The sequence below is a fragment of the Eulemur rufifrons genome, chromosome 6, assembly GCF_041146395.1.
Source record: "Eulemur rufifrons isolate Redbay chromosome 6, OSU_ERuf_1, whole genome shotgun sequence".
In the NCBI taxonomy this organism is placed as follows: domain Eukaryota; kingdom Metazoa; phylum Chordata; class Mammalia; order Primates; family Lemuridae; genus Eulemur; species Eulemur rufifrons.
Window position 1 is genome coordinate 66,945,405 of NC_090988.1, and position 23,328 is coordinate 66,968,732.

The 23,328-nt window shown below is 37.6% G+C and overlaps 1 protein-coding gene across 8 annotated transcripts in view; it reads left to right on the forward strand.

Annotated features, from left to right (window-relative positions):
• The window catches only part of NUCB2 (nucleobindin 2), a 64,711-nt gene that overhangs the window by 34,514 nt on the left and 6,869 nt on the right, over positions 1-23,328 (forward strand). For 2 of the 8 annotated variants that reach the window (XM_069469642.1, XM_069469643.1), the window contains exons 1-10: positions 1,341-1,435; positions 6,665-6,819; positions 13,816-13,959; positions 14,534-14,641; positions 18,137-18,263; positions 19,731-19,834; positions 20,979-21,164; positions 21,353-21,443; positions 22,012-22,070; positions 22,172-22,264. In XM_069469642.1, the coding sequence (XP_069325743.1) occupies positions 13,816-13,959; positions 14,534-14,641; positions 18,137-18,263; positions 19,731-19,834; positions 20,979-21,164; positions 21,353-21,443; positions 22,012-22,070; positions 22,172-22,264 (912 nt within the window). In that variant the 5' untranslated portion in view covers positions 1,341-1,435; positions 6,665-6,819. The other 6 variants (XM_069469647.1, XM_069469648.1, XM_069469644.1 and 3 more) reach the window with 5 other exon arrangements.

Here is a 23,328-nt window from a genome sequence, read left to right on the forward strand (position 1 = left end):
CTTCAATCTATCCCTAAATATGACTATTTTCCTTACATTTGGCTTTGCTATTAACCTTTCAATGGAGGCAGAGCCACAATGTTCTTGGACTTCCATGATGATAAGGTAGATAGGTTGAGATTTTGATTTAAAGAAAATGGACAAATGTCCTCTTCTGAACCTCAAAAAGGAGCTTAAGCTTGAGGTACTGGTCTAAGTATGTGGATGAATGGTGTTAGTAAAGATAACTGGGCTTGAAATTCAAAGACCTGAATTATAGTCCCAGCACAGCCACAAATCTGAGAATGGCTAACATTGGAACTTACAATGTGCCAGTCATTTTTCTATTAATTTGTTATGCTGTAAGTGGGAGGCTACTATTATTACCTTCATTTTACAGACAAGGAAACGGAGGCGCAGAACACTTAAATAACTTGCCCCAGTCATGGAGTTAGGGGTAAGTAAAGCCAGTTTTGCAACAGAGGCAGTCTGGATCTACAGTGATGCACTAGTCACTACCCTGTATTACTTCCTGGCAATAGAAGCTTTCATTACTAACATACTATGCAGCAGTCTGTACCGTTTTGGGGGGGAATGTTATGTCATCCAATCTTTACTAACAACTCTTAGGTAGCTATAAAATCAGTTTCTCGGCTGAAAAAACTAATTGGCAGATTCAAGCTTTGAAAACAGCTTTGAGGTTCCAAAAGCTTCTGTAACACTCAAGCCACCCATGTGCCTCTTTGAGCCTGTTTCCTCATCTTTAAAATGAGGGGTTTGAAGTAGATGTCTCAGTTCCATGGGGGAGGATGTCTGTAGATGGGCGTGAGAGAATGTGGGGTAAATACAATCAAGACACAGTGACCGAGGGCCCAGCATAACGGGGGTGGGGTGCGGTTACGAATACGAGTAAGATTCCCGCCAAAGTGGAAGTCCGAGGCCCCGAGCTAGGCCTGTGGGCGACAATGTGCCTGCCAGCCCTTATCTGACCCGGTGGGCACTGCAAGGCGCGGGCCAGCGGCCAGGAAGGAGGCGATCCCTGGGGTTCTGCCCGGGTCTCGGGACAGCGCCTCACCCGCCCAAATCCCGTTCCACAGGCTTCTCCAGGAGAGCTAGGGAAGGAAGAGGCGCGGCTTCCCCCGCCAGCGTCGCAGAGCGCCACGTCCCTCCTGGCTCAACCGCCTCCAGGCTCGCTCGCGTCGGCGTTCCACGCTGCCCAGCTCCCAGCTTGCGGGCGCGGCCTCGTCCCCACCCCCGCCAATCGGAGCCCTCCGCGATCCTGAGCCGGACCAATCAGTGGGGTCAGGGGGTGGAGGCTGTCGCCATGGCAGCAAGGAGGCGGGCGCGCGCGGTCGGCTGAGGGGCAGAGCAAAGCAGCGGGCCTGGGGTGGGGGAGGCCGGTCTGTGCGCTGTGGGCATTCAGTAGGCGGAGCCGCGCGCGCCGAGACCCGGCAAGGTAAGGCCGGCGCCCTCGAAGTGGGTGCGTCTCAGCGCGGCGAGAGGCTGGGGCAGGTCCTGAGATAAGGCTCAGGTCTTCGACTACCCTGCCAGGGCAGTGAGGATGGCGGGGGCCGCGCAGTGGGCGGGCACCGGTGGGGAGGGGGCTCCTAGCTCCAGCCTGAGGCACGGGGTTCCCTGTTGGGCTTCACTCGCTGCAGGGCACCCAAGCTTTCTTCCGGGCCGATGAGGGTGGCTGGCACTTGGCAGGGAGCAGGCGCGAGTAGGTGCAGGACCGAGACCAGGGCGAGGTCCAGCCCGGTCTTGGCAGGTCGATGGGCGAGGGAGGTGCCCGCTGGTGAGGAGGGTATACCCACCAATTCCCGGCAGACGCTCCCCCGCGCCGCGGAGCGAAGCTAGGCCCGTGAATCCTGCTCTTCTGCCAGTTCTGTTAAGCCAGCAACCTCTGACACTGAGGAGAAAGTTCGTGCCAGTCGTGGTATCCTTTTTCCTTAAGGCACAGATGAGATGCGAGATGAGCCCTTTTGGTTTTAGGGGCTGAGAAAGAGTACTTCCTCATTGCACCTGCTAAGTGGTAACTCAGTGAGCAAATGTGGTTATTGTGGTTGGTGCTGGCAACGGTCTTTGATGGCAATTATTTTACAAAATCAGAGAGAGAGAGAGAAAGAGAGAGATATGAGGGAATGAGAATGAACATGAAAATATGAGCCGTTATTCTGATCGTTGGGAAAGAGAACCTCTTGAAATTCTGTGTGCACTAAACTTGATGTACGTTTTACACAGTTGAATAAGTAAGTGCTGTGATCCAAGCCTTTTATTAAGGCTCTCTTAAATCCATGGATGAATATAAGCATTAAAAGATCTTACCTTGGTTTAAAAAAAGAGGGGGGGAGGTTAAATGCAGATATTTCTGATAGTCAGTTTTGTTTGAAGGAGATTGTGGACTTTCCCCACGGGAAAGTTTAAAGAATTGATTGCTTTAAGGAATGTTCTTGTTTTATAAAGTGCAACAAATGTTTAACAAACAAATATTTCAACAAATGTTCCTCAGTTAATAGGGCCAAAAATTAAAATAAAATCATAGAAATTTAGATCTAGAAATGAAACTTCAATATTACTTTCATTATTAGGGTAAACATAGAAACTTTCTATTTCTCATCTTGGTCTTCAAAGTCTCCATGATCTGGTCTAACTTTCTAATCTGAGTCAAAAAATCATCTCTGTCTTCTTGCATTTACTCATGCTGTTCTCTGTCTATCCTTATTTTACCCACCTTCTAAGGGTTGAGTCTGTGTTGTGTTTACCTTTCTTTGCTCTCCCAAGGTACTTATTGTTTGTATCACACATTTTGTATATAACCTTTCAGCATACTTTTTGCTAAGTTGGTTTATGCTCTGTAAATACCAGTTGAAATGAAAAGCACAATTAGGGCAATTAGGGTACTGTTCAAAATACTAGTTTTTAATTATGGGGACTAATATGGAGTATCAGTAACATGATAATTGCCATGTGTTTTTGTTTTAGCATATGTTGTGAATCTCGGTAGACATACCAAACTAATTTTGCATTATTTAGAACAATATTGAGGTGTTTTCCACTTTCTAAGGACCCTTTTGATGGCTGAGGTATATAAAATACCCTTTTGAGTATTGAGTAGCTGCAAGAATCAAGTGCCGGACTTTAAAATGTAATGAAAACAATCCTTAAACTAGATGATCTTTTAAGTATTGTGAATAATTGAGTTAAGTATATTTGGCATTATAGATGATTAACTTTTTCTATAATTAAACGTCTAGATAGGGAAAATATGCTATTTTTATGTTTAATACATGAAATTAGTTTATAGACTTTAAAAAAACAGGCTCCTAACAATTACAAATAACTTATTCAAGGAAAAACCTCAGTCACTTTAACAACTTTCAATTTAAAAATTAAAAAAAACTACGATGTGGTGAAAAGTATATTCAATTAGAGTTTCATGGCCAGATTCCAATCCTAGGTCTGCCAAATTCCTTCTGTATTTATAACCTTTTATAAAAGTAGGGGCTGAATGAGATTACAGTAGTCCTTTCTTATCCTCAAGGGATACGTTCCAAGATACCCAGTGGATACCTGAAGCTGGGGAGAGTACGGAACCCTATATATATTATGTTTTTTGCTATTCTTACATACATACATACTTGTGATAAAGTTTAATTTATAAATTAGGCACAGGAAGAGATTAGCAACAATAACTAATAATAAAATAGAACTGTAACAGTATACTGTAATTAAAATTATATGATCTCTCTCTCTTTCTCTCTTTCAAAATATCTTATTGTACTATACCATGGGTAACTAAAACCACAGAAAACAAAATCACAGATAAGGGGGGTACTGCTGATCTCAGAATTCTCTGATTCTCAAATTCTAAATCAACCTAATGGAAATTGAGATAGCAGTTGCATGGTTTTATTTTTGGCAGAGCTTTTTGACATTGTGTTATGGTTATCCAAAGTTCAATATATGTAAATAATAAAGACATTGTAATTTTATTGAATGATACAGATGAGTAACAGTATCAGTTTTTCATAAGCTTATTATCAAGAATACTGTAACCCATTGTTAAGATTGAAAAAAAGGAGATAAAAAAATTTATAATTTCCTTGATTGGTGTCCTTTTCTACAAATGTGGACATCAGAGACACTAAGATCATAGGATGTCTTCATCAGGGAAGGTTGGGAATCCAGCTCAGCTGGTCATATATCTGATATTTTATTTGAACCTCACTTTCCTGTTGACCTTCATTTTCAAAGGGAAAAAATGGAGGTGAGCACTAGGTTACCTGTTGCCCTTGTCACTGCTGTCAATGAGAAACTCAGAAGCCATTTATTTTTCTTCACCCACCCCTTTCCCCTGTAAGAATTATTTAAAAAATCTTTTTTTTGGTAATCCTAGCACTCTGGGAGGCCGAGATGGGCGGATCGTTTGAGCTCAGGAGTTCGAGACCAGCCTGAGCAAGAGCGAGACCCCATCTCTACTAAAAATAGAAAGAAATTATATGGACAGCTAAAAATATATATAGAAAAAAAAAAATTAGCCGGGCATGGTGGTGCATGCCTGTAGTCCCAGCTACTCGGGAGGCTGAGGCAGGAGGATCCCTTGAGCTCAGGAGTTTGAGGTTGCTGTGAGCTAGGCTGACGCCACGGCACTCACTCTAGCCTGGGCAGCAGAGTGAGACTCTGTCTCAAAAAAAAAAAAAAATCTTTTTTTGTTTTTATTTTTTACAGGGACAGGGTCTCTCTCGCTCTGTTGCCCAGGGTAGGGTGCAGTGCATGATCATAACTCACTGCAGCCTTGAACTGCTGGGCTTAAGTGATCCTTTTGCTTAGCTTCCTGAATAGCTGGAACTACAGGTATGGGCCACCACGCCCGCCTGGCTAATTTTTTGTTATTGTTTTTTGTAGAGACAGGGTCTTGTTATGTTGCCCAGGCTGATCTCAAACTCCTGGCCTCAAGGGATCCTCCTGCCTCAACCTCCCATAGTGCTGGGATTATAGGCGTGAGCCACCTCACCCGGCCCCCTGTCAAAATTATGACATTGACAGTAAGAAGAAGCAACCCAAGTTTCCTTGCTCGGGGCAGTGCCTTGGAGGAAGAAACCTGAGTCTCTTGCTACAGCTCTGTTTTAATGGCTGAGAGGAGGAGATTGTATTCCCTTAGTGTTGGAATATTCCTTTTATTGGTCTATAGCTGTGCCAGGGCTTCAGCTATGGCAGTGTTCAGAGGAGAGCTCAAATGTGGCCTCTCCAAAAGGACTTTTATTTCTTTATCTATTTATTTTTTATTTTTATTTTTGAAGGGGGAACAGTGGGGAGCAGGGTTCAATTTCCTTTTTTTTTTTTTTTTGAAGCAGAGTCTTCTGCTCTGTCACCCTGAGTAGAGTGCAGTGAAGTTATTGTAGCTCACTGCAACCTCAAACTCCTAGGCTCATGTGATCCTCCTGCCTCAGCCTTCCAAGTAGCTGGGACTACAGGCACACACCACCATGCCTGGCTAATTTTTTCTATTTTTAGTAGAGATGGGGTCTCACCCTTGCTCGGGCTGGTCTGGAACTCCTGAGCTCAAGCAATCCTCCCTCTTCAACCTCCCAGGGTGCCAGGATTATAGGTGTGAGCCACCCTGTCCAGCCTCAAACATGACTTTTAAAGGGTGTATGTTAAATTAATCTTGCTTTTTAAGTTCTATAACTTTGAGTGTTTACTATACAGTAATTTTTTCATATTTCAAATCATATGAATTTCATATTTCTCCATATATTTCAAGACGAGAAAGGGCATTAATATTTATTGAGCACTTACTATTGTCATGCACTGTGCTAGTTACTTTGTATTCATTCTTATTTTCATACCATTAAGAAACCTATGAAGATGTATTAGTTCAATTTTACAGGTAGAAGATCAGGACTCAGAGGGGCAAGTAGCTTGCCACTAAATGGGAAAAATTAGGATTCAATCTGCTGTTTGTTTATTTTTTATAGTGCTGTGTTAAGAAAAGTCATATACCTTTCCCAAATATAATATATACATGATCACCCTCCTGCATAGATGATTTTATGTTAAATATACTGTATAAAAAAGAAATATGTGTTCTTAAAACTCAAAAATATTTCATTTGCTTATTTTCTTTATAGACGACTAAGAAATAATTGATTATGTTCGCCAATGAGTTTGCATTTGAGCTAACTGCCTTGTAGTTTACAGTTATGTAGTGCAATTTCAAAAAAGAATTTGAGATGTTTCATCTTGTTACTGACCTCAGTGACAGAGTAGGACCAAGGTTAATTTTTAAAAAGTGGTGGTAAAGAAAGATTCCAGTTAAGTATTTAGCAAGGAATGTTACCCTATATCTTGAAGGCTTATTGCTGAGAAAAATAAGCTTTCGATCTGAGTTCCTCTTAAGTTATTTCAGAGGAGAGCAATGTGGTAAAACTTAAGCAAAATAAGTCAATATCTTTGTTTATGCTGGTCTTTGATTCTGTTTATTTCATGTATTTCTCTTCCTACTGGAATAGGATATAATTTAGTCTCCTTCCACATTATAAAAATTTGGTACCTTTCCTTTTCATATTATGTGGCAAATGCATACACTATTATGTGCCATTAACACTATAATAAGGCTAAGGCTAAATTTATGCTAATATTTAATGTGTCTTTTTATTCCTTTTTTTTTTTTTTTTACATTTAGAACCTGCTAAAAGTCAGTTTTTAGTGAAAAATATTGAGCTGGAAGCCAAAACCCACTTCTTCGCTAATTTGATACTGTGCAACTCATCTTACCTCTCTGGATCTCAGTTGCTTTCATCTTTAAAAAGGAGATAAAAATTCTTTACTGGTCTGAAGGTAAGTGCTCAGTTAAGAATTGCATTTGCTTGCAAAAAACCCATCACTAATACTGCCACTAACAAAACACAAAAAAGGAAAAAGCAAAAACAGACTTACTGGTGGCTTAAACACACAATATTTATTTTTTTATATAAAATAGTTCTTGAAGTAGACAATCTAGGATGTGCATAGTGGCTTCATAAAGTCAGAGACCTAAGCTTCTTTCATTTCTTTGATCTGCTATTCCTAAGCAGTAGCACTGGTTCTCATAGTCCAAAATAGCTGTCAGAGCTCTAGCCATCACAGCCAAGTTCCAGGTAGCAAGGCATAGGCAAAGAAGGATGCATCATCTTTCTTTAAGGAGACTTCCTGAACCAAAGCTCAGGCTACAAGGAAGCAGGGAAATGTAGCTGGATGTATGGCTGCCCTCAATAAAATTGGGCTTTTGTTACTGAGGAGGAAGGGAAGATTTGGATATTGGCGGGTGAATAGAAGTCTCTGCCACAGTATGAATCTTTTTCTCTTTGATGTCTGAAATCTGTAAGCTATGATAACCACTCATATAAGCTTCAGTAATTTGCCATGGCAGAGCTTTAAGTCTGACTACAGAAGGAAATAACCCGCATTTAATAAATTGTGTTTCTGTTTTTACTTATATCCCTTAATTCATTATAGGAGCCTTTCTTATTTGGGGATTTGTTCTGATTATTTTTTTAAATTACCCATAAATGCTTTATAGATGTTTGTTGTACAATTTATGGTTGTGTTAAAAAGAGCTAACATTTATTGAGCTACTTGCTGTAAGCAAGGCATTAAAATGACACAGATAAGTTATCCCAAGGGTATCACATAACTAATCATCAGGAAGTAAATTTATGTTGAAAGTACATATAATCCATCTCAAGATACATTTAAGTTTAGTATGGTCACATGAGGCACACTTTTGCCTTCCTTGCTAGTTAAAAGTAGGTGTTTTTCTTTTTTTCTTTTTTTAACCACTTAACTGTTACTTGTCTTGAAATTCCTCGTACCGTTAGCTCTTGCTTAACTTATTTCCTTCCAGACTTTTCTTTGTAAATATTATGTAAATATACCCTATACTGGTGAAATGATTCAGTTGTCACTGTTTATGTTAAAAAAGCAAATTGAAATAAACAGCTTCAGGAAAAGGAAACTAAAATTCAGGGAATGGAAGTTAGAGTGAGAAAGAATCTAAAGATTCAGTCAATCTTTTCTCTCTCTTTTAAGGAGCAAGTTACAATTCTATTTCTACAAAGCATATTTGTATTTTCGTAAGTTTTTGCATTTTTCCTTATGTCATACAGACACAAAGTACAGTAATCCTTTTGCTACTAGTGCTTCGATTTCTTTTTTTGCTAATCTAGAACCATTGGCCCCAAATAAAATAATCAGGAGCCTTATTACTATAAAAAGAGCCTAGTTTTTTTTTTTTTTGGTTTTTTTTTTGAGACAGAGTCTCACTCCATTGCCCTGAGTAGAGTGCCATGCTGTCAGCCTAGCTTAGAACAACCTCAAACTCCTGGGCTCAAGTGATCCTCCTGCCTCAGCCTCCTGAGTAGCTGGGACTACAGGTTCATGCGCCATCACACCTGGCTAATTTTTTTTATATTTAGTAGAGATGGGGGTCTCGCTCTTGCTCAGACTGGTCTCGAATTCCTGAGCTCAAGGGATCCTCCTGCCTCAGCCTCCCAGAATGCTAGGATTACAGGTGTGAGCCACCATGCCCAGCCCCTAGTATTGTTTTTAAGAGACATTTAACATTGTAAGTCACCTGACTGGAAATGTTTATTTGCTGAATACCACTTTAATGCCCTTTAAATTTTTTTAATTAATAGAAAAGGATCATGTTATGCATTGTTTTGTAAGCAGCTTTTTTCAGGTTGCAATTGCTTATTTAATAGCCTACATTCCTCACTAGATTAAAGCCCTATGAGTATAGTGTCCATTTCCATCTCACTTACCTTTGTCTTCCAGCATAATATCTGGTACCTAGTGGGTACTTAATACTTAAATATTTTTTCAATAAATAAATAAATACAGCAGATTAAAGAAAGCATACTTCAGCCTTAAATTGAAAAGGAAGAGGAACAAAACAAGAGGGTTGAGGGAGGGAGAAAAAAAATACGTGAGAACAGAGACTATTTACAAGGCAAGAGAGAGACAGACTAGTTTCAGTTTTCTATACTCTTTTCACACCTCTTACCTGTGATCATTATTTTTAACCATTTTCAGGATATCTTGCCCCGCAATCAAAATAGGAAACCATCATACGTATGTGTGCACATGCACAAACCTAATCTGTATAACTACTGGCATGAACCGATAGCTAAGAAATCTGCCTCTGTGTATGAATGGGAATTTTGATTTGGTGGAGCCAAGAGAAAGATAAGTTTCCTTTTAGGACTCGGTAATTTAGGGAAATTATTTTCTATCCACTGAATGCTAGGAGAAACTTAAGAACTCTGCTTGCTTTATAATTTTGCCTGAGCCTCCAATGTCTTTGGGGTCAGTGTGTTCCATACTGTCTTGAGATGACTGTGATTTAGAATTTCACATAATCCTACTTTACAGAGTAAATGATCAGCCTATCCTGATTGTTTGGATCACTCTACTATTTCAGCCTGGTTCAGCACAGTGTTTCCTCTTTAGTTCTGTACCTTTCTTATGAAAGAAGAGGGTAATGAAGAAAAGGAGATGGCCATTCTTACTGAGCTGATAGTGGAAGGAAAGTAGATTGGTCCCCTCCCTTCTTCCCATTGCCTCTCCTTATCACTCACTTCTCCCTCTCTTACATGGATATTTGTATAGTTTCCAGTTCATGAAAATCTGTAAACCTCTGACACATTTGACATTATCTTGGTATTTAAAGAGATTTTTGTGTTATTATTTTTCTACCTAATGTTCTAGAACACTTTGCATGTCTTTTGTTATGATAATATTTGACATTTATTGAGGCCTTATTAAGGAGTAAATGTTTAAGTTGATTGTCCTAGTTATGTCTAGAATAAACACTAACAAATTAGAAACTAGTGGAGGGGAGAAAGTATATTAAAAACATTCTTCATTAATCAAAAACAAATGAGGAAAGCAAGAAAGAGGAAATAAATATAAAAGAGGCAGGATAAATAGAAAGCCCTAAAGGTAGTAGATTTAAAACTCAAGATGTGGTACTTCATTGATTTTAAGAGTCCATTGAGACTGGGCGCGGTGGCTTATGCCTGTCATCCTAGCACTCTGGGAGGCCAAGGCGGGAGGATCACTCGAGGTCAGGAGTTCGAGACCAGCCTGAGCAAGAGCGAGACCCCATCTCTACTAAAAATAGAAAGAAATGATCTGGACAGCTAAAAATATATACAGAAAAAAATTAGCCGAGCATGGTGGCACATGCCTGTAGTCCCAGCTACTCGGGAGGCTGAGGCAGAAGGATTGCTTGAGCCCAGGAGTTTGAGGTTGCTGTGAGCTATGATGACACCACTGCACTCTAGCCCGGGCAACAGAGCGAGACTCTGTCTCAAAAAATAAAAGTCCATTGATAATAGGACACACCATTACATACCATATAGAAAAAATGCTGATTTTTCTCACATGACTTTTGTGCACACATAAATTAAGAGTGAAAAAAATTGATTAAGGCATCCTTAAGTCCTCTTCATATTCGTAGTCTGAGTCTTTTTAAAACTTTCTTGAGCTGTCAACGTCTGTTTTCCCATATAACATTGTTCTCTCTACCAAGGAGAGAGAGAGAGAACAAGCTCCTTTGCCTGAGATTTTCTTCCAAGCCTCTGCACTCATTTGAAGAGCTTTGATGCTGATGCTTTCTTGATCTTATCAAAGATGACAATAGACAGTTTTCAGATTTATATTTTTTCCCAAAACTTTCCTTGTTGACTGAAAAGCTCTGGACAGTTGTCCAGACATGGCATCAGGAATAACAACAAATTGTATTACTTTTTAGGCAACTTGTTCTTTATTTAGATACACGTTCTCAGAATGCATCAAGAACTAGACTAACACATCTGGCAGGTTATGTAGGGCTCCTCAACATTCAAATCAGGTTTGGCTACTCTTTCTTTAGCTCAGCCATCATCCATCTCCCTGCCACTTTGGCTGCTTTTTTAAATGCATACACTAACATCTTTGGGAGATCATTTTGTAGTTTAAAATTTAATATGGCAGCAGTTTTTGGCCATAGTCATTTATGGTGTTGTTACTGTGATATGCTATTTTCTGGTCCATTCTCTTACATCAATCACTTTAGCACCTTTGATATCAACGTACCATTTTGCGCCATGTAAAAGAACATCAGAATTTTGTTAGCATTGCCTGTTGACTAAACTCAGCTTTATTTTTTCCTTAAATTACATGTGGCTGGAATTTATGTAGCTTCTGTTCTGTATTAGTAGGAAGTTTCTTTCTCTCTTTTTTTATTTGTTATTTGTCATTGTGCATAGTAGGAAGTTTCTGACAAATCGATTTTTGCCTTAATGATGCACAAGTCCATCAGTTCAGCCTCATGTTCCTTGAAATTTTTTATTTATTGGAGGCACTTTCAGTTTCTTTTCTTTTCTTTTCTTTTCTTTTTTTTTTTTTTTTTTCGCGATAGAGTCTTCTCACTCTGTTGCCAGGGCTAGAGTGCCATGGTGTCAGCCTAGCTCACAGCAACCTCAAACTCCTGGGCTCAAGCGATCCTTCTGCCTCAGCCTTCCAAGTAGCTAGGACTACAGGCGTGTGCCACCATGCCCAGCTCATTTTTTCTATATATTCTTAGTTGTCCAGCTAATTTCTTTCTGGTTTTAGTAGAGACGGGGGTTTGGCTCTTGCTCAGGCTGGTCTTGAACTCTTGACCTCAAGCAATCCTGCTGCCTGGCTTCCCAGAGTGCTAGGATTACAGGTGTGAGCCACTGTGCCCCGCCTTGGTAGTTGATTTTATTGTTAATCTTTGTATCTCAGTGCCTAGACGTGCTACTTGTTTACCAACATAATTTTAAGCTGGCCGAATAACCAGTATTTAGTTTTAAGGCATTTATAAATCATATAACTTAATTATTTTAAACAGTTGGTGGTGTGAGTAAAAGCAATTTTATTAGTATTCCTGATTAGGTAACAAAATATGTATACTCAAAAGAATAAATAGATAATAGAACTTAAGTGCTTAAACAATAAGTACTTTGTAACTTTTGAGGTCAAGTTAAATTCTGTTGTTAAAAAATTCCTTTATTTTTGTAAATGAGAAAACTGAAGTGAGAAAAATTAATTAACCTGTGATCATGTAGCAAGTGAGTGGTATAGCTGGAATTAGAATATAGACCTAAATTTAATTCTGTCTTACGCTTAGGTACAAAATCCATTTTCTATTCCTTAAGAATCCAAATTTACTTTTGAGATAAGCATTTTCTTTTTCTCTCACTGTAGGTGAGGCTGGTAAAGAATAGAGCAAGGGGAGGCAATATGTTCTGGGGCAGTGATTTTCAAAGTTGAGCATGCATCAGAATCACCTATAGGGCTTGTTATCACATAGATTGTGGGGGCCCGTGTCCCCAGAGTCTCTGATTTAGAAGATAGAGAGTAGGCCTTGAGAATATGCATTTCTAACAAATTCCCAGGTGATACCAATGCTGCTGGCCCAGGGATCACACTTTGAGAATCTTTGCTTAAAAGCAGACATCTTTGGAGTCAGTCACTCCCAGGTCTAAACCCTGGCTCTATGACTTACTGCTGTGTGACCTAAATCAGGCTTTTTAGGTGATATGTCTCAGTTTCCTGTATTTTAAAATGAGGAGAATAATATTAATTTCACAAGGTCACTGTAAGACTTAAATGATTTAATTATTTAAAAAAAAATGTTTAGCACACTGCTTAGTATATAGTAAACACTCAATAGATGGTTTCTATTGTTATTTATAATAAGCCTGGGAATAAATGAAATCTTTATGAACCATGAATTCAATGTTTTAGAGTAGGTTCCCAGAGACTTTTTGTGACTTTTTCACTTTGCAGTGTTGTTAGGACACACATACACATTCGTGTATACAAACAGATTCCTCTCTTGACTTGCGCTCTTATTTATGGTAGATTTGGCAGAAGAGTGAGAGAGCAGCAGAAGTGACCAGAACACATGGGAGAATATGGAGAGATTAGAACCTTCATATATTGCTGGTGGGAATGTAAAATGGTACAGCTGCTTTGGAAAAGTTTGGCAGTTCCTCAAAAAGTTAAAATAGAGTTATCAAACTGACCCAGTAGTTCTACTCCCAGGGCATATAAGCAAAAGAATTGAAAACATGTTAACACAATAACATGAACACAAATGTTTAGTGCATCATTATTCAAAACTGCCTGAAACAGTATTGCATGACCAGCAGCCTTGCTCTTCCTCTTGTTTCAATACCACTACATCCCACTTGATATTTTGTTAACCTGTTTATTTGAAAAAAGATCTTTAGCAAATGACTATTGGCTATGATAAAATAATTTAACAAGGTTAAGAGAATATTTATAGTTAGTTGTCTTTTTCAATCAATAATAGTTTACAGAGTAATTTATTTTCAAAATTAGATTGAAACTAAATTAAATATATGCAGAAATAATTTTGACTCCTAATATTTTAATTGAGAAAAAATATATAGTTTTTTCTTACTTCCTCATTTCCTAATATTGGACTATTTATGTTTTAAAATTTTGGGTCCCTCATTACCATCTTTATTTAAAGCTTTTATAATTAACCAAATGTTTTCTTATATATAAGCAGTTTAAAATTTTGTTTCCTATCTTTTTAATTTTGCCTGAAATGTATTTCTCCTCTGATTTTTTTAGTGATCTATTTTAAACATTTTTTTGGATAAGTTATAATTTATTTTTCCCCCTTTCCTAGAAATTTTTTGTTGTATTAATCTTCTTGAGATTGAATGTATTATTAATGTGACATTGGGAATGCATGTATACAGTTTTAAAACATTTTTTCAGGACTTTACTATAATTGTTCCTTCATTTCAGATGAGGTGGAGGACCATCCTACTACAATATTGTATTCTCTTGGTTACATGCCTACTTACTGCTCTTCAAGCTGTGCCTATAGATATAGACAAGACGAAAGTACAAAATATTCACCCTGTGGAAAGCGCAAAGATAGAACGACCAGTAAGTGAAAAGAAGTGAAATGGGAGGAATTATAACTAAATGAAGTGAAATTATAACTACATGAAGTGAAATGGAAGGAATTATAACTAAAATATTACTAATATTTATTACTTATAAAACTGCACATTTAGGAACTATTTCTGAAATAGCAAAGAGTATTGAACAAGTGTATGCTGTTTAACATTAGATAATGTTTATTTAATATAGCTAGTATATTAGATAGTACACAGAAGAATTAATCATAATACATTACCAACATAGGGCTGAACAGCCAAGAAAACACTGTATTATATTCAAAGGAGAGACATATGACAATGGGAAGAAACCAATTAATATCATTGGTTAAATCTTCATTGTCTGAAGCAAATGGAAAATCTACCTTTATGTAACAATAAAACATAGTGTTGGTTCTGATACAAAACTATTTGAGAAATATAATGTTTTTACTTTGTCGAAACTATCAGAGTGGATATGTCTCAGTGCTGTTTTGCTAGAAATTGTTCAGGATTGAGATTTTTAGATTCAGACATAGAAAAACTTTCAGAAGCATTACTGTTTGTTTCTTAATTTGAAGGATACTGGACTTTATTATGATGAATATCTCAGGCAAGTGATTGATGTGCTGGAAACAGACCAACATTTCAGAGAAAAGCTCCAAAAAGCAGACGTAGAGGAAATAAAGGTAAATGTCATTAAATAATTATTTAGCAAATATTTGAACATGCCAGGCACTGAGCTAAGTACTGGGGATGCAAAGATGAAACTTATCGCCAGCACTTACGGAACCCTCAGGGGGAAATCATATCCAGAAGTAGATTATTGGGATGGATATATGATGACTATATACTATATTATAGACATCTAGAGGACAGACACATAATCTACTATGAAGCAGTGGGACCAAGTGGGAAACCATCCTTCCTGATAGAGATTATGCCAGAGCTTAAAGATGTAACTGAGAAAAGGAGAGGGACTAGGAGGCATCCCAGACAAAGGTGCAAGGGTACAGAGATAAGAGGTATATGGGAAACTGGAAGTAGTAACTGTTGCTGGAACCCAGAGTGGGAAGTGGAAGGCATGAATGGCCAAAAGATGAGGTTGGAAGAATCCTGGGCTAGATAACAAAGGGTCTTATGTATCATGTTATGGGGCTTGGATCATGATCTGAGGACAGCAGGAAGCTATTCAAAGGTTAAGAATAGGTTAGGTTCTGGTGTTTTAATCAGGTCTAGATTAACAGAATAGATAATGGGCTGTATCTTATGTTCAGTAGGGAGATGTAACCATTTGCCTCTGTCCTAAGAACCCTATTAGACATAACCCTAGCTGTTGATAGCTCTTTAGTATTCATAATAAGTAAAGGAGTTATAAAGATCTGACAGAGAGTCTTTTAAAGCCTTTCCTTGAAGGGAAATGAATCAGTTTAATGGGTTTATTATAGACTCTGGGCAAAAAAAATTCCAGTTAATTTTAAACCTTCGGTTATGCCTCCTAGAACAGTTTTGTTTGCTTATGTTACCTTTTGTTTATTTGTTTGCTTTTAACTTTCCTAAAAAATTATCTTGACTTTTTCTAGACTCAGAATTAGAGAACTGTGTTTGAAGGAATCATTCTACATCACACATCCTTTTTATTTTAGTCTGTGTCCCTAGTGTGTGCTTCTTTGAAAGACTGACTCCCATCAGGTTGTGTTATCTATTGGAGCTTTTGTATGGCTTTTAGTTCGCAGCTCTCCTCTTGGAAACTGTGAACTGCTTTAGGGAAAAGGTAACAGTGTTATGCCAATAATTCCCCTGAATTGTCTTTGAGGATAATCTTGTTCTTCCTCCGAAAGATTAATTTGACCTGAGGAACTAATTTCCTAGGGTGAATGATATTTAATAAATGTATAGCCGAGCATGGTGGCGCATGCCTATAGTCCCAGCTACTCGGGAGGCTGAGGCAGGAGGATTGCTTGAGCCCAGGAGTTTGAGGTTGCTGTGAGCTAGGTGACGCCACGGCACTCACTCTAGCCCGGACAACAGAGTGAGACTCTGTCTCAAAAATAAATAAAAATAAATGTAGAACTTTCAGTGTCTCCTATCTAGCAGAAATTAGGATTAAGAGCACTATTTGGGGGTAATGTAGAAAATGTGGGCCATGGGAGGTACTATACAGAGATATTCAGGGAAAAGAAGACATTAGCTTCCTGGCTTGGTGCAGGGATTTATTTTGTAACTGTCTTCCTTTCACACTCAATTCCTATTCCCTATAAAGGAGAAAAAAAAAACAAAAACAAAAACAAAAAAACAAACCATACATACACCAAAATAAAACCAAAATGAAGTTAAACAGTTATCCAATGAAAAAGAAAAAGGAATAAAAATACACAATAAAACCCAAACCCAACCAATTCATCACAAATAGCCAAGCGAAGATTCTTGTCTGAGAGGGAAAAAAAAAGTTAGAATTTACCCTTTCTTATTTAGCCAAGCAATTTGATAGGAGAATTATACTTCATTTCTTCACTTCTCAAACATTCCCAAACTGGAGAGAGTATGGCTTTGCCCTCACTGCTTCACTGAATATACTCTCACGGAGAGTGTCAGTGACTTCTGAATTGCCAAGCCTAGTGAACACTGTAACATCTTTTTTTCCTCACCTTACTGGGCTCCTTTGTTTTATCCCAAAAATTCTGAGATTTTAGGGTTTGTTAAAACATATTTCTGGGCTCCACCTCCAGATTTTCTGATTTAGTAAGTCTGGGGCCTGCATTTCTAAAGTTCTCAGGAGAACTGGAACTGATGCTTCCAGTTGGGGACCACACTTTGACGACTATTATTTTATCTGACTATTCTCTCCTTGAAATATACTGCGCTTTTTGCTTCTATAACAGTGTATTCACCTAGTTCTTCTACTAATCACTCATCTATGTAAAAAGTAATCAAAGGAGACAACCTAAAAAAGATGAATTTTGAAAAGCTATTTGTATATGGAATGACTAATGCTTAAAGAGGCCAAATTACTTTTTTTTAATAGCAACTTTGTTGAGATACAATTCATATACCATAAAATTCACCCTCTTAAATCATATAATTCAATGGTTTTTAATATATCCAGAGTCATGCAATCACCACTATCTAGTTTTAGAACACTTTCATTACACCCAAAAGAAACTCTGTGCCCATTAAGCAGTCACTCCCAATTACCTTTCTCTCCTCAGCCACAAGGAATCTACTTTCTATCTTTATAGGTTTCCCTGTTCTGGACATTGTATATAAATGGAATCATACAATATGTGGTCATTTGTGACTGACTTCTTTAACTTAGCATGATGGTTTCAAGGTTTATTTGTGTTGTAACATGTGTCAGGATTTCACTCTTTTTTATGGCTAAATATTAATAATATTCCATTGTATGTATATACTGTTTTTCAAAGTGGCTGTACCATTTTATAATTGAACTTTTTGAGCTTCTCCTTGGTGGTTTTTTTTTTTTTTTTTTCTTTTGAGACAGAGTGTCGCTTTGTTGCCCTGGCTAGAGTGAGTGCCGTGGCATCAGCCTAGCTCACAGCAACCTCAAACTCCTGGGCTTAAGCAAGCCTACTGCCTCAGCCTCCCGAGTAGCTGGGACTACAGGCATGCGCCACCATGCCCGGCTAATTTTTTCTATATATGTTTTAGTTGGCCAGATAATTTCTTTCTATTTTTAGTAGAGACGGGGTCTCGCTCTTGCTCAGGCTGGTCTCGAACTCCTGACCTGAAGCAATCCACCCAGCTCGGCCTCCCAGAGTGCTAGGATTACAGGTGTGAGCTACCTCGCCCAGCCCTCTTTGGTGTTTTAATTATGATTTTCTTTCTTTTCCTTTTTTAATTTTAATTTTTAATTTTTTTTTACGCAACAGCATCTCCCCATGTTGCCCAGGAGGCTGGTCTTGAACTCCTGGCCTCCCAAAGTGCTGGGATTACTGGCATGAGCCACTGTGTCCAGCCTGCTTTTCTAAATTATATTCTTTTTAGACATCTTGATTTTAAAATTACAAATTGAATCTCTTTTGAAAGAAAAATTTTTTAATATTAAATTTATCTAAATTAGTCAAAAGTATTTATCACTAATTTATTATAACCATATTTTTTATATGTTGCATCTGGTCTAAAAATGGAATGTAATAGATAAAACTAACTTATTTTGTTAACAGAGTGGGAGGCTAAGCAAAGAGCTGGACTTAGTAAGTCATCATGTGAGGACAAAACTTGATGAACTGAAAAGACAAGAAGTAGGAAGGTTGCGAATGTTAATTAAAGCTAAATTGGATTCCTTTCAAGGTAAGTGCTAAAGAAAAGGTAGGAAAATTTTAATATTTGGTTGTGGAGGTCAGTTTACATTAGTACATACCATGTTCTTTTAGTCAAAATGTTATTTATTAGTTTTTTTGAGACAGAGTCTCACTCTGTTGCCCAGGCTAGAGTGCCGTGGCGTCAGCGTAGCTCACAGCAACCTCAAACTCCTAGGCTCAAGCGATCCTTCTGCCTCAGCCTCCCAAGTAGCTGGGACTACAGGCATGTGCCACCATGCCCAGCTAATTTTTCTATATATATTTTAGCTGTCCATATAATTTCTTTCTATTTTTAGTAGAGACGGGGTCTCATTCTTGCTCAGGCTGGTCTCGAACTCCTGAGCTAAAACAATCCACCCACCTTGGCCTCCCAGCATGCTAGGATTACAGGCGTGAGCCACCACGCCCAGCCGAAAATGTTATGTTAGTATTGATTTATCTTCTCTTAATTTTTAAAATTTAATTTTTTGAGGTGGTAATACATATCATTCAAAAATCAAAATGATTACCCTTAAATAAGTATAGCAATGAGAAAGAAGTATGAAAAGTAATGAGTGAAGCAACTGATTTAAAAGAGGAGCAATAACATCAAATGAAGCCAAAAAAAAGTAGAGAAAGAAGTCTAGAATAATTTCCATACATGGAACAGAAAAATTTTCAGAGAACTAGCCCCACAAAAAACACCAGATTCAGACAGTTTCTTCAGGGAATTCTATCAGACCATTAAAGAGCAGATTGTCAATTCTGTGTAAACTCTTATGGAGCATAGAAAAACAAGGAAGGCTTCCACATTCTTATTATGTATTGATGTCAAAACCAAAATTATTGCATCTCAAAAGAATGTGATCAAATATCAAGTGGATTTGTTTCAGGAATAAAAGGTTGACTTAATATTAGAAAATCTAATACTATAAATCATTCCATTCTAGATTAAAGGACATTACGTTTGCCTAATATGTGTAATATGCTAAAAGGAAAAATGAGCCCTTAATCTAAAACTTTGAATTTTCTATTTATTTATTTTTTTTATTTTTATTTTTATTTATTTATTTATTTTGAGACAGTCTCACTCTGTTGCCTGGACTAGAGTGCTGTGGCGTCAGCCTAGCTCACAGCAACCTCAAACTTCTGGGCTCAAGCAATCCTCCTGCCTCAGCCTCCCAAGTAGCTGGGACTACAGGCATGCACCACTGAGCCTGCCTAAGTTTTTCTATTTTAGTAGAGATAGGGTCTAGTTCTTGCTCAGGCTGGTCTTGAACTCCTAACCTCAAGCGATCCTCCTGCCTCAGCCTCCCAGAGTGCTAGGATTACAGGTGTAAGCCACCATGCCTGGCCTTTGAATTTTCTTATAAAATCCTTTAGGAATAAATATGAATGCTTTTTCTTATGTATCATTTATATTAATGTTTCTTGCTTCTAATAATTGATCATTTACAGTTTTCTCATTTTCTTTCAGATATAGGCATGGACCACCAAGCTCTTCTTAAACAATTTGATCACCTAAACCACCTGAACCCTGACAAGTTTGAATCCACAGATTTAGATATGCTAATCAAAGCGGTAAGAATCATTCTAAAAAGTGCTGTCTTTTTTGTGCCTTTGAGGTTTTGTAATTTGACAAGTAAACTCAATGAAATGGAAATAATAACTTTTATATACTCTCTAGAATATCTTTAAAGAGGCCAGTCATGGTGGCTCACGAGTGTAATCCTAGCACTCTGGGAGGCCAAGGTGGGAGAATCACTTGAGGCCAGTTCAGGACCAGCCTAGGCAATAGAGCAGGACCCCATCTCTACAAAAAACAAAAAAGTTAGCTGGGAATGGTGTTGGTTCACACCTACAGACCTCCTAGCTACTTGGGAGGCTGAGACAGGAGGGTTGCTTGAGGCTGAGAGTTGGAGGTTGCAGTGAGCTAAGCTCATGCCACTACACTCTAGTGTAGGTGACATATCGAGACCCTGTCTCAAGAAAAAAAAAAAATCATTCTAGATTTTTATACTATACAGATTTGATACAGACTCTTCCCTTTTTTAAAAAATCAATTTATATGTGCATTAGTCTGTTTTGTGTTGCTATCAAGGAAATACCTGAGGTTGGGTAATTTATAAAGGAAAAAGGTTTATTCTGCTCACAGTTCTGCAGACTGTACAAGAAGCATTGTGCCAACATCTGCTTCTATTCAGGGCTTCAGGGAGCTTCCAATCAAGATGAAAGGCAAAGGGAGAGTAATCATGTCACATGGCGAGAGTAGGAACAAGAGAGGGTGGAGGTGGTGCCAGGCTCTTTTAAACAACTAGCTTTCTTGTGAACTATTAATAATACAGCGAGAACTCAGCATTGTGGAGAGGGCACCAAGCCATTCATAAGGGATCTGCCCTCATGACCCATAGACCTCCAACCAGGCTCCATATTCAACACTGGGGATCATATTTCAACATGAGATTTGGAGGGGCCAAACATCCAAACCATATCAATATGTTATTTGCTTATGGGGAAGTCTGTAAAATTGAAGCTGGCTTTGAACTTCTGGTTTCTTTGAATACCTAAATCTCTGGTAATGATAGAATTAAAAAAGAAAAGTCCAGTATTTTTTTTGCCCTCCTATACTACCTTTTTTTAGAGAGTATGCTATATTCTAGAATGGCTTTATTTATAATTTCAAACACATCTTTTTATTTAATTTAAATGTAATATTGCATTCTAGGCAACGAGTGATCTGGAAGACTATGATAAGACTCGCCATGAAGAATTTAAAAAATATGAAATGATGAAGGAACATGAAAGGAGAGAATATTTAAAAACACTGAATGAAGAAAAGAGAAAAGAAGAAGAATCTAAATTTGAAGAAATGAAGAAAAAACATGAAAATCACCCCAAAGTTAATCATCCAGTAAGAATTTTAACTATAAAACCATATTTAGATGAAGATACTTCTTTGTATCAGATAGCAGGATTTTATCATGTTATTAGTACTTAAATCTTGATTCTTAATTTTGCATAGTTTTTCAAATTTATATTTTGAGTCTATACATATAGATTATATTTTGTTTTGAGCAATTTTTAAAAATTGGTTCACAGGGAAGCAAAGATCAACTAAAAGAGGTATGGGAAGAGACTGATGGATTGGATCCTGATGACTTTGACCCCAAGACATTTTTCAAATTACATGGTAACAGATCTGACACAAATATTAATATTTATATCTGCTTTCTGCAAAAATTATATTTGTTTTCTTTTTAATTGGTTTCTACCAAGGTCTGTTTTTAAATTCTATTGATAGTAAATGTTTAGAGTTTTTCTAGGGTAATGTGATAGTCTTTATCGCTGATCTGCAGTATGAAATTGTTTAGGTCAGTAGCTGTGTCTTTATATAAGTTTTACTGTTGAGTCATTATATAACTTACTGCAAGGTTCTCTGTGAACCGAAGGTAATTCTGTGACTAGTTGGGTTACGTCTGATAGGCTTTATACTATAATATAGCATATTGCTTTACTTTATATTTTTATTAAAAATGGGTTATGTTTGCCTAAAAACTTATTATGAATTATAAATAAATACAGAATTATTATCAAGTTGGGCTGATCTGAAAGTTCATAAGAAAGAAAACACCATTTTCTGCAGCATATTGATGCTGCTTGTCAGTACTACTTTTGCAAACCATTTGTAAATAATTATATTTTAATTATTTTCTAAGGTATTAAAGTCAGTTTTTGCATTTGTAACTTTTAAACTTCAGATGTCAATAGTGATGGATTCCTGGATGAACAAGAATTAGAAGCCCTATTTACTAAAGAGGTAAATTAGTTTATTTAATACTCAGTGTTCTTGTTCTCTGTGTTTTTTTTCCTTCTTTTAACTTCTTTTCTTTCATGTTGGTTTTAAATTTTTCTTTTTAGTTGGAGAAAGTATATGACCCCAAAAATGAAGAGGATGATATGGTAGAAATGGAAGAAGAAAGGCTTAGAATGAGGGAACATGTAATGAGTGAGGTATGTTTTAAAAATTTATGTTATTTTCTATGGATTGTTTAATTCCTGCAATAAATCTTACCATAAGATGGAAAATAAATACACAGAATAGCTATTTAATTGGATTTTGCATTTTTGATCCAGAAAATTATACTAGATTCCCTTAGTATAAATAAAATAATTTACAGCTACTTTAAAATATTCTAAAAGATTTAAGATGCTGCCGCATAGCACTATAAAACCTTTTTTTGTTGCTAAAAAACAATGAAGTCCAATATTTGATATTTTTAAAGTCTCTGTTGCTTTTACTAAGAAAAACCCAAATACTTTAATGGCTTATAACAACAAATATTTATTTCTTATTCATATTACATAAGCTTTGAAGGTTGACTGCAGCTAGATATGGCAGGGCTTGACCAGGGCTGGACTTGGCTCTGCATGTCTTCTCATTCCTAGGCTGCAGGAACAGTGTCTATCTGGGTCCTATCAGGGATACAAGAGACCCCAAGCCAAACCATTTAATAGTATTTGAGACTTATGCTCAGCTGTGACAAGCCTTATGTCCACTTATATCCCATTAGCTTAAGCTTGTCCATATCAAGCCCCAAGTCAGGGAGGACAGAGGTATATACCTCCCACAGGATGGTTCAGCAAAGTCATGTGACACTGAGTGGGGATGTATAATCCTATTGCAGGAGGGCACAATAGTTGGAAATAATAATCCAAACTACTGCAGAGTCCTAAAATTTTAATTTCTGTCCTTTTCAAAGCAACTGACCATTTTTTCTATTTGGCTTGTTCAAAACTAGTTTTATTTTTCCTCTGATTTAGGTGTCCAGACAAACAATGATGCATGTTACCTGTTAAATGGGGGGTAATAGATAAGGTCCTTTGCAAATAGAATGATGATTACCTAAGTACATGATTTGTGCTAACTACTACCAAGCACATAGCCCTGTTGTATCCTGCTATATTGGAGCAAGGGAATATGGCTGGAGATTAACATGGAAACATGCGAACTGGTCTCACTTTAGTCTTAGGGGCACAAATCACTAGCAGGCCCTCTGCTTGGGGATTTAACTGTA